This window comes from Mytilus edulis, chromosome 6 (assembly GCF_963676685.1).
Source record: "Mytilus edulis chromosome 6, xbMytEdul2.2, whole genome shotgun sequence".
NCBI lineage: Eukaryota > Metazoa > Mollusca > Bivalvia > Mytilida > Mytilidae > Mytilus > Mytilus edulis.
In genome coordinates, this window is record NC_092349.1 from 36,933,125 (window position 1) to 36,948,600 (window position 15,476).

At 30.9% G+C, this 15,476-nt stretch overlaps 1 protein-coding gene across 5 annotated transcripts in view; it reads right to left on the minus strand.

The window, feature by feature from the left end:
* Positions 1-15,476, minus strand: part of LOC139529053 (RNA-binding protein Musashi homolog 2-like) — a 105,539-nt gene that overhangs the window by 34,485 nt on the left and 55,578 nt on the right. For all 5 annotated transcript variants that reach the window (XM_071325298.1, XM_071325299.1, XM_071325297.1 and 2 more), the window contains one exon: positions 15,324-15,372. In XM_071325298.1, the coding sequence (XP_071181399.1) occupies positions 15,324-15,372 (49 nt within the window). The remainder of the gene's footprint in view (positions 1-15,323; positions 15,373-15,476) is intronic.

The window sequence follows — 15,476 nt, forward strand, 5'->3', positions numbered from 1 at the left end:
ATCACAAGACCATTGATTTTACTAAAAGTTTTTCATCCAATTTACATTCTTTCAAAGAAGATTCAATTAACTTTTTTCATTGAAAAATCTTTTTATATAAAATTTCATTGATGAAAAGTGTGCCATCTGTTTACCGAAAATCCATGGAACCACAAAAATGCTCATAAAACCAACAGACAACATGCATAAATCTCCATGTAACTGTTGTACCATCATAACAATTTGTCACTTCAACAGATTGTTAGAGAATGCTATTACACATTCCCCTCCTCATCAAAGAAATTGTGTCCTCATTAAAGAAATGAAGGGTTAAACATAGCCTCTTCTACCTCTTTTTATTTATATGTATACTAATGTAAACTGAACTAGATTTATACTGCATTGTCATACTGTAAATGTCAGGAATAAGAAAAACACTGTGGATACAAGTCGTACACTAACATTATTACTGCAGTCATGCAAAGAAGCAATGATACAAGTAAAAAGTAGACCTTATTTCAATGAATTCAGTACCAAGAATATTGATTTCCTATCTTCAGACTCTTTCTAAAAACATATATATATACGTCTCTAAATTTATGTCTAACGGTAATCTTATGCACTTGTATGTAATGTGATGAAAGCCCTTTATAGGGCCCTAAATATTCTTATTCTTATTCTATATTTATAAACCAATTCCAAGCAATGTCATGTTATTTTATTGAAGAGGCATGGTTCCTTACAGTTTAATTACAATCCTGGAAATGTTACAAAGGGTTTTGTTATGACTCAGGGAGTCTGATAAGTTTACTTTAACTCAAAATAAAACACCTGGAACTGGAATGCAAAAGGTTAATGGAACAACATAAAACCAAAACAGCTGCCCCGACATTGGTGTTACTAGTTTATTAATTAGATTGACCTTTCTGAAAATTCAAGATGTTCGTAACAGACATGTAATATAATCTTTCCAGGAAGATAAAAAGAGAACTGGAACTGTTTTTGAAAATTTTCTTTCAATAGATCTAAGGCATTCATTGGAGATCACAGCAGCATCATTTCTGAATTTTAAATGGAACTGTCTGACATAAGAAGTAGATGAATCTAGAGCTAGAACTAACGTTTTTTCCCCTGTTCCCCTATTAATTTTGTTACATAATTAATTACTATTTGGAGGTGAACGCTCTTTCAGAACACTTTTTTTTATTTTAAAGAATTTTTTGTTTGTAAACAGGAATACAAAGTATCTTCTATTGCCAAAAATCATTTTTTTTGCAAAAAAGATAGCAGGTCTATTTCTATCTTACAATTTATCATGAAAATCTTTATATTTTTTAACTGATAATATTTAGCTGTTTATATTCCCAAACGTGTGATAAAATATCATGTTTTGAAGGTAACACCCTCAGCAGGGCTGTGTCTTCCATACTGGTAAAGTATTCATTAAAATGTGAGAGATATAATGTAAGATTTCAATTTTATCACACATAACACTTTATTTTATCTTAAAATCAATCTTATCTAATCCTAAAAATATCATCTGCCGAATTTTGTAATATTTCAATTCTAGCAATTGCAGACAGCTTTCTGATTGTAAGCCTGCTACGTGCAGTTGATCAAATTTAATGAAACTATCTAACTGTTGCTCAGTTATCAGTGTGAATCCAGCATTTGGTGCTAAAATGGTGGACCTGGCGGGTCACTGCAACTGAAATCAACTCAGCCAAGTAAAACATTTGATGCATATATTTGGTAGACATTGGGTTCTTTAAAAAGTAAGTGCTTGCCATGATTAAAGATATTTACTGTAACCAAAACCTGATGAATTTAAAAATCTTTGCATATTTAGAAATGCAATATCAATTGAATCCAATTTAATATCAGACATATCCTTTATCAATACTTCGAAAAATGAACAGAAAAGGGCCAAAATGACAACAAAATAAAAACATTATAAAACCAGACAAGACATGTAGAACAAAATAAGGGTTTCTCTGTTCATGAGGAATATTATGAAAAAGTTCAAAATTTCTGAAGCCTTGTGTTTAAATTGAGGCAATTATCAAGATAAAACCTTTGGTACCACAGGTATCAATCGGTGCAGGTAATTCAGAGTACTCATGTACTGAGAAAGATAAATCATAAATTTCCATACTTCATCCTTATCTAATTAATACAGTATCTAATACAATCTTGGGGAATTTCATGAATGCAGAATGAAGAAAAATAACAATCTCACAAGTTATAGCATACCAAATATCCACAATGCATCATTTTCAATTAAGCCAGAGACTAATAAATGAATCCATTACTGGAAAGAGACCCTCGTTCCAATTCAATTTGGATAAAGAGAAGCGATTCATTCTGATGTCGTTTTTACTACATCTATCCCTATCAGGTTTTCGCAATGATAAACAACCTTTGAATCAGAATGACAACCTCGGTCAAAATCTGCCGCACTTTGCTTAATAAAGTCATTAGACACATTGTCAATCACTTTCTCCAAACCAGTGAAACGAAATTAAATAGTGCCGCGAGTAGACTTATTAACCATACCTTTTACAATCGAGGTCTCAGCTTTCAGTGGACAAGTGCTTCACATCAAATCATAAACTATTTCCATTAAGGAAAAACATTGTGTTATTAAAACCACCAATGTTATTATTAGCAATCAGGGGAACAGAAAACTTGATTTGTAATCAAAGGAGCGTTTCCTAAGTTACAGAACAACTGTGGCAGGCTATTTACAGGAAAAATATATAGGAAAGAATATTCATCGGTTTGCTCAAAGAAAAGTGATTTATTTTGACAATCTAGAAAATTGCAATTCCAATAAGTAGAGGTCAAACAAAACTTTACCAATGTAGGTCGGGAATTTACCAATTCAAAATAGGACCAAGATTGAGAATGCCATAGCTATTCAAACCAAACTTTGTAGTGAGTTTGAAGTAAATATTGACCTTCAATACTTCAATTGCAATTAGTAATTTTGCTAGTTGTTGCTTGGTTTATCTAGATAGCAGCTTAAGTTAACAGCCAATGTTAAGGTCTGGCTGCCATCTTGTTTGTCAAAAATTGGAGCCTTAAGCTAATCAACGGCACTTGAAAATTGAAATACCTAAATCTCTTTGTTGTCAAAATTAGAATTTATGTAAAGCTCAAGATCAATGTAAATTATGTATTTGTCACAAAAAGATCTCATTCTAATTTGAACTTTCATTGAACCACACATGTTCGTATCCTTCAAAATTATTTTTCAAATGCCCGACACTTAACAAAAGTCACATATTATGTCCATTTTCAATTACAAAACTGTCCAATTTAAGAGTCCAAAGTTTCTCTTCTAAATCTAAAAATCCCTAACTCATGACTTATCATAAAATATAGACTTGAAAATTTCAAAATCAACTAATAATGGAGATTAAACATATAATGAAATACGATTGGAGACAAGGTTAAAACAGTTTGAAATACTTTTAAAATTTAAATCGACTTAACGAAGCTTTCATTCCTCTGTAACAGGGTGTTACGACAAAATGGAAAGAAAAAAACTACCCTGACCTTTTATGACCTAAAGAGACAAGTTTGGGTATAACAAGAATGATAAACTATATATAAAATATTCCTCTGAAAGATCGGAGGTCTACAAATATCTCATTACCGGAACTTCTAATGTGTGTGTTTGTGAACAACACCCTTCCTCGCTTATTCAGAAGAAAACACGACACTTTCTTTTGATTATATCATGTACCAGGAAATAGCTGATCAAACATTAACTGATCATATTTCATTCTAACTTGTATAATTACCGAATAAATTTAAAACAAATTTAAAATGAATATGTCGTAGAAAGTACTATTGCTCATGTGGTCTGTCAATTTAATTTATATATTTTTTTTTTACTTTTATCATTCAGAAGTACATACCATCCTATATGACTCAATTAGGTTATCTGGGGTTTTATTTCTTCAGTTATATTTTTTGATAGAAGAAAATATTTCTCTTGCTAGGTTTACAACAGTACAATGTGAAAGGGCTTATCTGAATAGCGGTTTTACTATTTTTGAATAAACATTGAGTTTTGAAGAAAACTATTTTAGGCCTTAAGGGTGACGGTGTTCTGAAATTTTACAAGGTAAATGGGTGGCATATTATATGCATATACCATTCTTAACTCTCTCATAATCTGAAGTTGGGTTTTAATCCCCTGCTCAAGTCAGCCACAGATAACGATGGCCAATTTCAGAATGTCTCACACGAAAATTGCTACTACATTCACACACACACTTCCAGAAGCCAACGAGATGACAATAAAGTGAAGATGTTGTTAACGACCAAATCTGCGAAACACTATCAGACCATCTCTGACATTTATTCCCAATCTTATTAACTTGCTGCACATCCAGATACAATGCAACAATAAGGTAACATACTCTCGGCCTTTGACACCTGCAGCAAAATTTTCTTGTTTCTCCTCACATTTACTGCTAAATCTTAATGAAAATCAGTGTGATGGAGCGATTTTCAGTAATTGTAGGCAAGAGTGATTTGATGGGGCGTAAGAGCTGATTGGCTTTGATAGAACCCTAGTCTGAAATTAAGTTGATATTGGATGATTGCATTCCTCACCATCTTTAATACCTCTTAATAGTAGAAAAGGTGAATGATTCTACTAATTGACCCAATTAACTGCGGAGACAAAACGGAAAAAAAACAAAGACATGATGCCTCATAGTATTCAAAAGTTTTGAGAGACAATAAATGTCAAAATTTGAAAATCCCACATCTATGAAAACTTGAAGTAAACACATCAAAGTCATGACATAAAAAAACGTTTGTGTATATTAATTCCAACAGTCCACAAACCTTACAACTATGCTAAATGCTTGGTCCTGCTCAGTTAAAATCTTTGAAAGTCAGAAACTTTTACCGATTTTTACCAAGTCGAAACAGTCATAATGTTCATCAAAACGATAAAACAGAAGTTAGAAAATTCTTTCACTAACAAAGATTAATTAACAACATTTGTGTAAATACAAGTTAAGTGCATAGGCATTAATGGTTTCTATATTCATCAAATCAAATGATTTATTTTTTGCAAAGTTTCAAATCATTACTTGAAGCTTAACAGCATTGGGGAGATTTTGGCAATTTTCTCTTGTTGATTTGAAATCAGATACATATAGAAACAGGTGTATGTATTCTTCAACATCGTATATCAAACATTAAAATAGTTTTTTTTCGTTCTTTCTATACAGAATCTTGAGTCAATAAATGAATCTTCTCTTGGCAACCATCTTAAAATAACCAATGAGAAAAAATAAGTTTAGACAAGAATTTAAGGCACTGCTAATATCTCGTTAAAAGTGCATACTTTTTGTATTATTATCTTCTAGATGAAAAGAACCTACTAAAACCTGAACTCTTCTTCTGATCAAATATAACTTTTTATATGATTATATTATGCTATTGCAGCTAAATTAAATTACGAAAGAAAAATTGTCAACTGTAGTTCATTGAAATATCAAATTAATGCTATATGTCTGTATTGTGCAATGGCAATTTTGCTGTCTTTTTTTTCTGTCAAAATATGCAGGATTTTAGTTTTTGCTAAGAATATCATTTTTAATTTCAGTATCTTAAATCTGCAATCTGTTAAATTAAGACACTTATCATCTAGCTCTTTTTAATCTTGCATGCATATTTCCGATCTCTTCAACAAATTACTATATATGCAAAAGCATTGTTTTCCAATCCATCTTAAATACTGGATTATTTCCAGCAGACGTAAACTAACATCCTTTTACCGCTATACGCTTCCACGTAATTATCAACGATCATCGGAAATCAATACCCCAAAGCACCGAAAGACACCATAAATTTAGCCAACTATACTAACAGGACATGATTTCTCTTTCCCCCTAGGGAGCCAGATCTATCAATAAGCCGTAGCTTACAAAATACTAATAAAAAACAAGTAAACTTAGCCTTATTGGGTTCTCTAAATCAATGACTATCGGCTCTCTCTTGCATGAACAAATTCAATGTAATTTGCTTTTAAGAATGACACCGTTTCTATCAGATTCTGAAGTAATTTAAAAGGTAATTTGAACGGCTGAATGGCTACAAACTTTTTTTTTTTCCTTTTGATTTACGTGGAATTGGAAAAAAGATATGACTGGTTGATTTGTTTCTTTACTGTCTCATCTGTGTTTAATTGAATTTCAATGCTTAGGACACTTCCTGTAAGTTTTTGCAGAGAGATTAATTTCACTGGGTTTTTTTCTACACCAAACGAAACCTGTTTTGCTTTATTATCTTTCTATGCATATACATATTTATTAATACTTAAAAAAATTAAAAATTAAAAACATTTTTCAAAATTGACTCTTCATCAGCTAAGAACATGCATAAAATTTAACTTTTTGAAAAATATAGATAGTGAAATTCATCATTGTGCAAAATTATGAGAAAAAAACATGTGATTAACAATAATAACCCCTAATCTCACTACATAAGTTTTGGTCTCGTTCATTACAAACTCCTTATAATTACCCCTTCATTTTTAAAAGAGGATCTCTTCAACAATCTCATAAAAAGCTGCATTTCTTTGACGTCATCTAATTTCCCTGCACTTTTATATGAGCTCAGCTATTTGAGCACTATGTCATCATGCACTTACACAAAATAATCATTCTTGAATAAGATTGTTTTTCTTTATGTGTGCACATATTTCAAGTATAACATTTATCCCATATACAATATAGCAAGACCAAAGGTTGAAGAGGCCATATGTACACAAACAATCTGAAATAGCATTATCTAGGACATCATTTGAAATGACATTGGACAACCAACACTAAATTTGAAGACCACTTTAAATGTCTGCCAATATCACATTTCATATTAAATACTCAATAAGCAACAAGTTAGAGATATCAGCAACACTTAAGAAGAATGGAAATATTCAATATTTCTCGTAAACGTCAATACCAGTGGAAAGGACAAACAGGGGAAGAGAGCACTTCATCAATTACGATGTTTCATTTTAACTATGACAGTTCTGTCGATGGTAATTTCCTGCCGCAGAATATTTATGATGTAAAAAAAACTAGATAATTTGTGATCGAAATAAGGTTAAATTGCATGCTGCTAGAGTTGTCTGTCCTTTATTACTTCTGGTTACAGCACAAGACATTTGTGTATTTCAATTCTTTTACGAATTATTCTTTTATAATAAGACGGGTAAATGGTTTTGATAAAACACAAAACTTCTTAATAAAACATATACTTCTTGTCAAATGAACGCATGTTCATTTTCTTAAAATTCTTCTTCTGCCAAGGAATAGAAATTTATAGAAATTTTCTTATCTTACGTAATTTTGTTTGAAATTTATTCAACCGATTTGATTAAAATGAATTCTTTCAGTTATGCTCAATAATTGAAATATGTAGTTATTTTTCACTTCAATACCAATTCTGAATGAAAACAGCAAGAAACTGCAGAATCAATATAACACAGTTGCTGCATTTCATATTTTCAAATAATTTGTCCTGCCACATAACACACAATAGCGAAAATGACAGATTGATCCCTATTGACTCATTAATTATTTTCACGCTGCCTTGAAGTTATTTGATTATGTTATGATCTTTGTCTACAATTAATTTTTTCCTGTACTTCAACCTTGGGTACAGGTCAAGGTCAATTGAAAGAATTCTTCATCCATGCATGTGCTTGTGGTTTGTGATTTTAATACTAAATGTTGTTAATTTTAATGGAAGGGTTTCTGCACATGCATGTGCTAATAATGTAATCGATGTGCAGCATTTAATAATGGATGTAGGGAGTTTCCCTATTTTCAATGGTTTATGATATTCCAATGATTTCAGATAATCATTTTATAAAGGGAGCCAAGAAAATTTCAATTGATGGACCCCTCGAGGATAATCTAGGTATAAATTATACCTGTTTATTTTTGTGAACAATGCTTATTAAAAAAAATCTTTAAAAAAATCGTGATACATTTGTGTTGACATAATTTCAAATGTTTGTCCATTCACCAGTATATCAACAGATTTCTGACTTTTTAATGAGAGAACTGAATAGAATGAAACTTCCATAACAACTCATATCAGTATTCCATTAGAAACGTGTTTATCAGAAAATTTAACACTAAACCCTTACCATTTCTTGAAATTAATCTCTCAAAATCGGTAAAAAAAATGGCTTAATATTCAAAGCACCTGCATCAGTACAAATAAAACATGCATTATATTTGTCTGTTAAATTAGGTTCCATGCATGCAACAAAGTATTACAAGCAAAAATTGCGAAGAAAAAGATTTAAAAATCCATATTTCTTAGAGAGTATTTAAGCCCTTGCAATAGTAGGAGTTTAAGTCTCTAAGATTGCAATAAAACTTAGACCTAAAAATGTATAAGCGGACAATAAAACAAATTAGTAATATCTTAAGAATATGACAATTATTTAACAGGATATGTTTATGGGTGTATGTAAGAGGAATATAATTGTCTTTTATTGTTATTCTGACTTTTTATGAGTATTTATGTTATGTAACGCTCATATATCACATTTAAATTTCCTTTCATATTTCTACAATGCTAAAAGTGTTAAATAGGTGGTAAATACCACAATAGTATTAGAAATGAACCTAAGTGGTAGGGACCAGATTGTTCAGAGTGCAGGAAACCATAACAAGCAATAAAAGTATTAGAAAGAACATAAATTGAAGGAAACCAGAATTTCCACAATGCAGGAAACCATGATGAAGCAACAATAAGGGTAAATACCACAATAGTAAAAGAAAAGAACCTAAGTTGAAGGAACCAGATTGTCCAGAATGCAGGGAACAATGATGAAGCAACAATAAATTTAAAGTAACTTTTTACAGTTCTTATAAAAAACAATTCTCTTCCTTGAAATTTACTTCCTTTGTTTATCTATATTGGATAATTCAATGTATGTAAATGCATGTGCACCCATGTTTCAAATTACTCATTCAGAAAAATAAAACACTCCATTCATTCCCAGTATCTAAAACACAGATCATCTTTTCAAAAACACATGTGCAACATATCAAGCTGAAAAACATATGCTATCATTATTTTTTCATTACTCTGATGTGTTCTGAAGGTCAGATTCTTCTTTAAGAAGCACCCTGATATGTTGTGCTTTCTTTCCATTTCGTCTTTATTTCCATTTAATTCCTTCCCACACGCCTACTGCAAATTTAACAAAGAGGCCTTCTCACTTTGTGAAATCGTTTTACCAAAGACAAATGTTTAAAATTACGTACAGAGAACACAGCTGTGCATTTTCCATAGAATACACTGTAATTACATGTAATCGGCTTTTTAGAGGTGTTGGTATACTCTAAGCCTATTATACAATAAATCCTAATTAATAAGAACAGTGATTGAAGATGGGCAAATGCATCATATCTAATCCTTGTCATGTTCATTAAATGTTGCTGCAAGGTTAAACAGGTTCAAGTCTAGTGTTTTCATTTCGTTCTACGCTTTCTTCCCCTTTACAGACGTATGGTGAGATTTTTTCAGGGTTTATTTAATAAAAGATATCTGAAAGCATGTCATTTGCTAAAGACATTTTGCAAGATTCTGTCACATAAAATTTTGTTTTTCATAAAAAAATATATATCAAAAAATGTGCCTGCATTAAGCACAAAACTCTAAATATGTGAGCTTACTAAACTGGTTTGAAACAAAATATTGTCCTTCAACATCTACCTTTAAAACCAAATATAAACTTTGATTCTTCAATTCCACTTGGCAGATATACAAATGTAATATTGTTATAAATTCAAAGAAAATCATTACACTGCCTGAATACACAAGTAAATTTATCAGGATTCAATCAAAGCGCAATAAAGTCTTATTAAAGCTACAAATTATCAAAGCCAAATACCAAAGGTGACTGATAAAACATTTTATTTCTTCTGTAGAAAACAAATTAACTCTTCCATCAATGTTAAATCAATGCATTTACTTGTAAAATTAAATTGTATATTGATAAAACACAAGAAAGACCTTGACTTTGGTTAGCAGACGTTTCTCATGCATGAAGATGGATGGCTATGACTAAAAGAAAGATTCTTTAATAGCTCATCAGAGAAGAGCTAATTTTGTAAGCATTTCAGGTATTCACTCTTACACATTCAGAACCATTAACAAATAATAAGTCTGCAAAATGTGCCAGTCTGCCTGTATTATCTTCACCCTTTTAAAACATTTATGTTCAAATTAATAGGATATGCATTGCAAATTGCATAGCTTTATTAAACTCAGCAGTTATTTGTGTGGGGAAAAAACCCATTTAAATTAAGTAATCTATGAAGTGTGCAAAAATGAATCCAAAGTTAATTGTCAGTGCACATACACACATGATTGCCATATCAGAATATTTATAAACATATCAGCTAATAGCAACCAAAAATCAAACATGGCATCCAAGATGGCATCCAAAATTTTCTTCTTTGTTCATCAAAAATATGAGTAATTTACACTAAGACAAAGTTTATTTATTATAAAACTGATTCATCTATTTCAATGTGTCTTTAAATCACTTAAAGCAAACTCATCTGTCTGGCGCACTATTTTACTTTATATTCATATAAATATACTAAATTAAAGCCATACTATGATCAGCATGCTTTGCTGATGATTTCTACAAATAATGGATGAAGAGGAAATTACAAAGTCTATGAAAGAAGGAGTGTGAAATTAAATGCAATACAAAAAACACCCTTAATTAACAAAAAGCATTTTTTTTTTTTTTAGATAATTACAAAAACAAAAATGTTACAAATCCAAGCTTCGCGTATGGCCAACCTTTTCTAAAATATTTTTTTTTAAAATAAGTTTACTCTTATTTCAAATTCTCCATAGATTAAACAATGGTGACATTTTTCCATATCTGATATATGACCCAACAAACAAACAAACAAACAAACAACTATATAAAACTAATAAAAGGTCCATTTTTACATTCTACCTTGAACAATTTATTTACAACCCTTTGATATCAGAGATAAACATATCTACTCTCCACTTTCTGGACTTCATATTCTTACATATCTACCCAGTAACCAGTTTCCTATTAATTCTAATTGAATTAGAGTGACCTCTAGATAAAACATTATCAGCATACCAAGTTTACAATAAATCCATGCCACAGAAATCTTATCAAATTTATCAAGATTTATTCATTGTTTTGCTTGTAAATGTTAAGCAGGTTGCCTTGCAGGATCAAGAGTTTATCAAAGTCATAGTTAATGGCAGGAGAGAGATTTGTGCTAATCTGTCTGTTTTGTGGCCCTAATATCATGGATACGTAGTGACCAAATAATTAACTCCCAGTCAATTTCAATTAATTTGTTTCCCCCTTTCAGATATAGAAATAATCAAAATATAAAATAAGTACAACTTTTCTCAAAGATATTGTTAAGGATGCATAAAATTAAGCCGAAAACAATGTATGTGGGCAATAAAACAATAATTCTGTTTACCCATTTTAGAGATTTTCAGTATGTAGTATAAATTTTATCATTGAAGAAATTCTTGCACTGCATGACAGACTTAAGAGTGGAACATCTAGGAATTTTAATCATACTAAAAAATAAAATCTTGAATCAATTTGCTAACAGACAAAAAGATATGAACAACGAAACCAGATGAAAAGTTTAAATAAAACAAACTTTTTGAACCTCACAAAAATATCTGAAATTACCATTGTAGATCAAATTCTGACAGCATAAACTGTTTTATCATAAATTTGTTTCTGCCTAACTGAACACTTTGCAGGAAGGGCATCAAAAACTATTAGGATTTTTTTTCTGTAATTTTCTTCTTACAACGTCTGTTAAATCTATTCCTATATGCAGGGTGATCAAATAAAGTTTCGCATCACTTTCTATAAAACTTCAATCAAAGATTTTCTATGCCACAAAAAATAGTAACGAGATTAAGTATATTAGTTTTGAATGTTTTCATCAGTTGTACACTATGGTTGACTATTCTTGGCCTCATAAACTCCTGTCTCAGCATGTTATAGATAGGGTATTAATTGGTTCGACAGGTGAGGTGTGAATGGAACTCTTCTGTCTTAGAGATAAGAAACAGCTCTCAGCAGGTGCTCCACTGCTTCATTTGAAAAATGCCAATAAAATTTTGACATATAAAGTATCATAAGCAGCATGTATCATAACAAAGAGGGCATAGTTCATGTCAAATTTACAAGATAATATATTCATTTAAATTTATTCTATCTTATTGCCCTAGGTTCTTAAAAGTTTTCAAGAATTTGTGAAATTTTCAGACGGTGAGTGAGTGCCAAATTGAAAAATCATTTTATTATTTGCAATTCCATGACTTGTTTGCGGCATTCCCATAAATGAACTTTGAGAAAGTACAGAAAAATGAAACACAGAGGCTTTGCTTTAAAATATGAATGAAGGTTTCACAAAGAGACATGGATATATGCAAAGACAAAGCTGGGAAAACATTACAGAACCATATTTGGCACCTATTCTATGAGAAATAAGACTACGCTAGAGACTATATATTTTATTTACACAAAATCTACCTAATTACCAACCTTTCAATCCTGATTAAGTGACATTTTATTTTTTTCTTATCACAAATGTTTTTACTTCTATGCAACAAAAAAACTTCAGATCGAAATTTCATATAATATATAGTTGTTGCAAAACATTTCAGTGATTCAGATTTCAGATCAAAGCAATCAAGATCTCTTGAACACTTGAACACTTGCTTCATCTTTGTTAGCATGTCTTATTCATAAATTCTGTCATGTTGCTCAAAAATCTTTTCCCCGACCTATTTCTTTCATCCAAATCACTATTCAAAAATGATGTTCGGTTTGAGATCAATCCATTTCCAAAGAAGATGGATAAATGTGACACCTCTATTGGATAATCGATATGAAATATTAAGTGCTTTTCCATTTCGTCTTGAAATAATGCTTGTAAAACACAATAGATATGATTGTTTAAAGATGAACAAATAAATCCACCAACAACAATAACAGCGCACGTCACATTCCATCAAAACACATTTCTGAAACATTTGTCAATAACTGGTGGAAAGTGCAAGCAATTAACACTTTAAAGCATCATTTATGAAAGAGACATTTCTTCTCTACATGAGCACTTAAATCCATTATCTTTTCAGTAAGTACGAGATGATGAAAACATTAAACATTCGCAATCGACATAGTAAACAAAGGAACACATACAATTCCGTTTTAATCCATATATACAGAATCACCGTCCACATCATTCATTAGTTCTTGAGCCTTCTTTTTTTTCCCATCTGCCATAAGAACCTAAATTTTCTTGAACAGAAAACAACATCTAAAGCCTACTTCTATCTAAAAAGCCTAAAATAAACTACTACAAGACCTGTACTCAAGCACTATAACAGACAGAAAACCTACAACTTAACATTACAAGAAGCCATTCACCAGTTAGAAAACTACAAGAAAAGACTATACTAAAATATACATATAGAAGTACTAACTACCCTGACTATTAAGTAAACTAGGACTATTACAGTATTTACAGATACTATTTCATGCCACAATACTTTCTTCACATGAGCAGTAACATCTCCGACATTCCATAAATGAACAGACTTATGTTTAAAACATAGCAAAATCTTCAATTGCCTTCATTGCTGTCTATATTTCATTACTAAAAATCAAAGCTTGCATTCCGCTTTCTTTGTAATTAAACTGAGCCAGCAATTACTGCCAAGGCAGATGTTTTCAAAACTATATTGATGTTGTTTGCCAATCAGATATTCAAAAACATTCAACCAAGTAATTATCGAGTACACATCAAAATCGGCAAGTGCAAGAATACACAGCTACAGCAGCATGGTTCTCTGCCTGAAGGTCGCGAAGGATAAACCCCAATGTTTATTTGCGTTCTAGCAAAACTAATAGCAATTTCGTTTTCTTTACGGTAGCGATAATGAGATGGAGTGTTTAAAAGATTATCAGAGTGGGGAACAGAAGGCAAAAAGTTTGCTTTCCAAAAGGCACCGCAGATGACAGCTGTTTTCAAACCGTGTGTTCAACAAAAAACTCAACTTATCTACGTCCATATGTAAAAAAACAGACATCAGTCAAGTATTTGGGGATCTGCCAAGCAATCGATGCATCAAATCAAACTGATGAAAATAGAAAACATTTGATACTCTCTTTTTCATTTGTTTTCTTTGCAATTTTTTCGTAATTACTGTTACTTTTATCAAAATCAAGTGATTATCGTGCTGAATGTTATGAAATGTTGGCTCCGATCTTAATCCCCCCGCCTCTTTTCGCTTTTCTTAATGATTTTAACAGATTTTTTTCATCTCCCTTCTGATAACTTTGCTTCTCTAGTCAAAGAGAAGGTAGAATCATTTTATAATGATTTCTAGTGTTTAAATTTGGTGAAATTTGACCAAACTTCGTAAACAAAATATAAATTAATTTTTAACATGCCAATTTTTATCAGCTTATTTTGATATAATATCTAAATCATTATCGAATCATTGATCTAAAAACACCCATGTTTTCACAACAAAAGAACATTCAACCAAAAATCAAGATTATTTCAAAGTTTTCACTGTTTACTGAGGCTTTTTAAATGTCAGAAAGTTATAAGATTTTTATCAAACTCTCTGAAAATCACGTCAATTGTTTTCAAAATTAAAGTTTTTACTCTAATCTAGTCCAAATTAAAAAGAAATTAAAATTATGTAATCAAGGTTGTACGCATGTTGTACTTTTTTTTTTAATACAAAACAATAATCTTGAATCAATCCAAATTTTATTAGCTTTCTAAAACAGCAGACCTTTCAACTAAATGTCAATTCAAAATTACATTTTGATTCTGGTCCAAATTAGCTCAAAGAAAACAACTGAATCAAAATATCTTCATATCTTGATTTAATTAACTGGGCCACAATTTTCTTCGTTAATTAATTTGCTCATGGAATAACATTTTTTTGTAGATTTTTTTATTCCCTCCAAGAATGAAATATATCATATTCATTGCTTCCAAAAAATGCAAATTGTGAAAAGCCCAAAACTAATAGCATTTTCACAAAACTGCAAAATTTATACTTAAAGAAAAGTACTCTCATACAATAGTTCCCAAATTTTGAAACAATTTTAGTATCTGGTAATTTCAGTGTGATGCAACTGAGCTAATTTGGTTCTATATGTCAGGGAATTCTGGGATCTTTTTATTTTCCCACAATTCCCTTTTGTGTTTCCTTTACAGCCATCTTACCTCGATGTCTCATAGTCTGTTTGTCAAACATAAGCATTGCATCTTCAATCTGCAAAGATAAAAAAGAGAAAATTTTAGACCTATTGGTTTAAACAGATTAGTTAGAAAAATCTCATTTCTTGTTTCATTATACGTCCCTGTTGTTGTAATAGA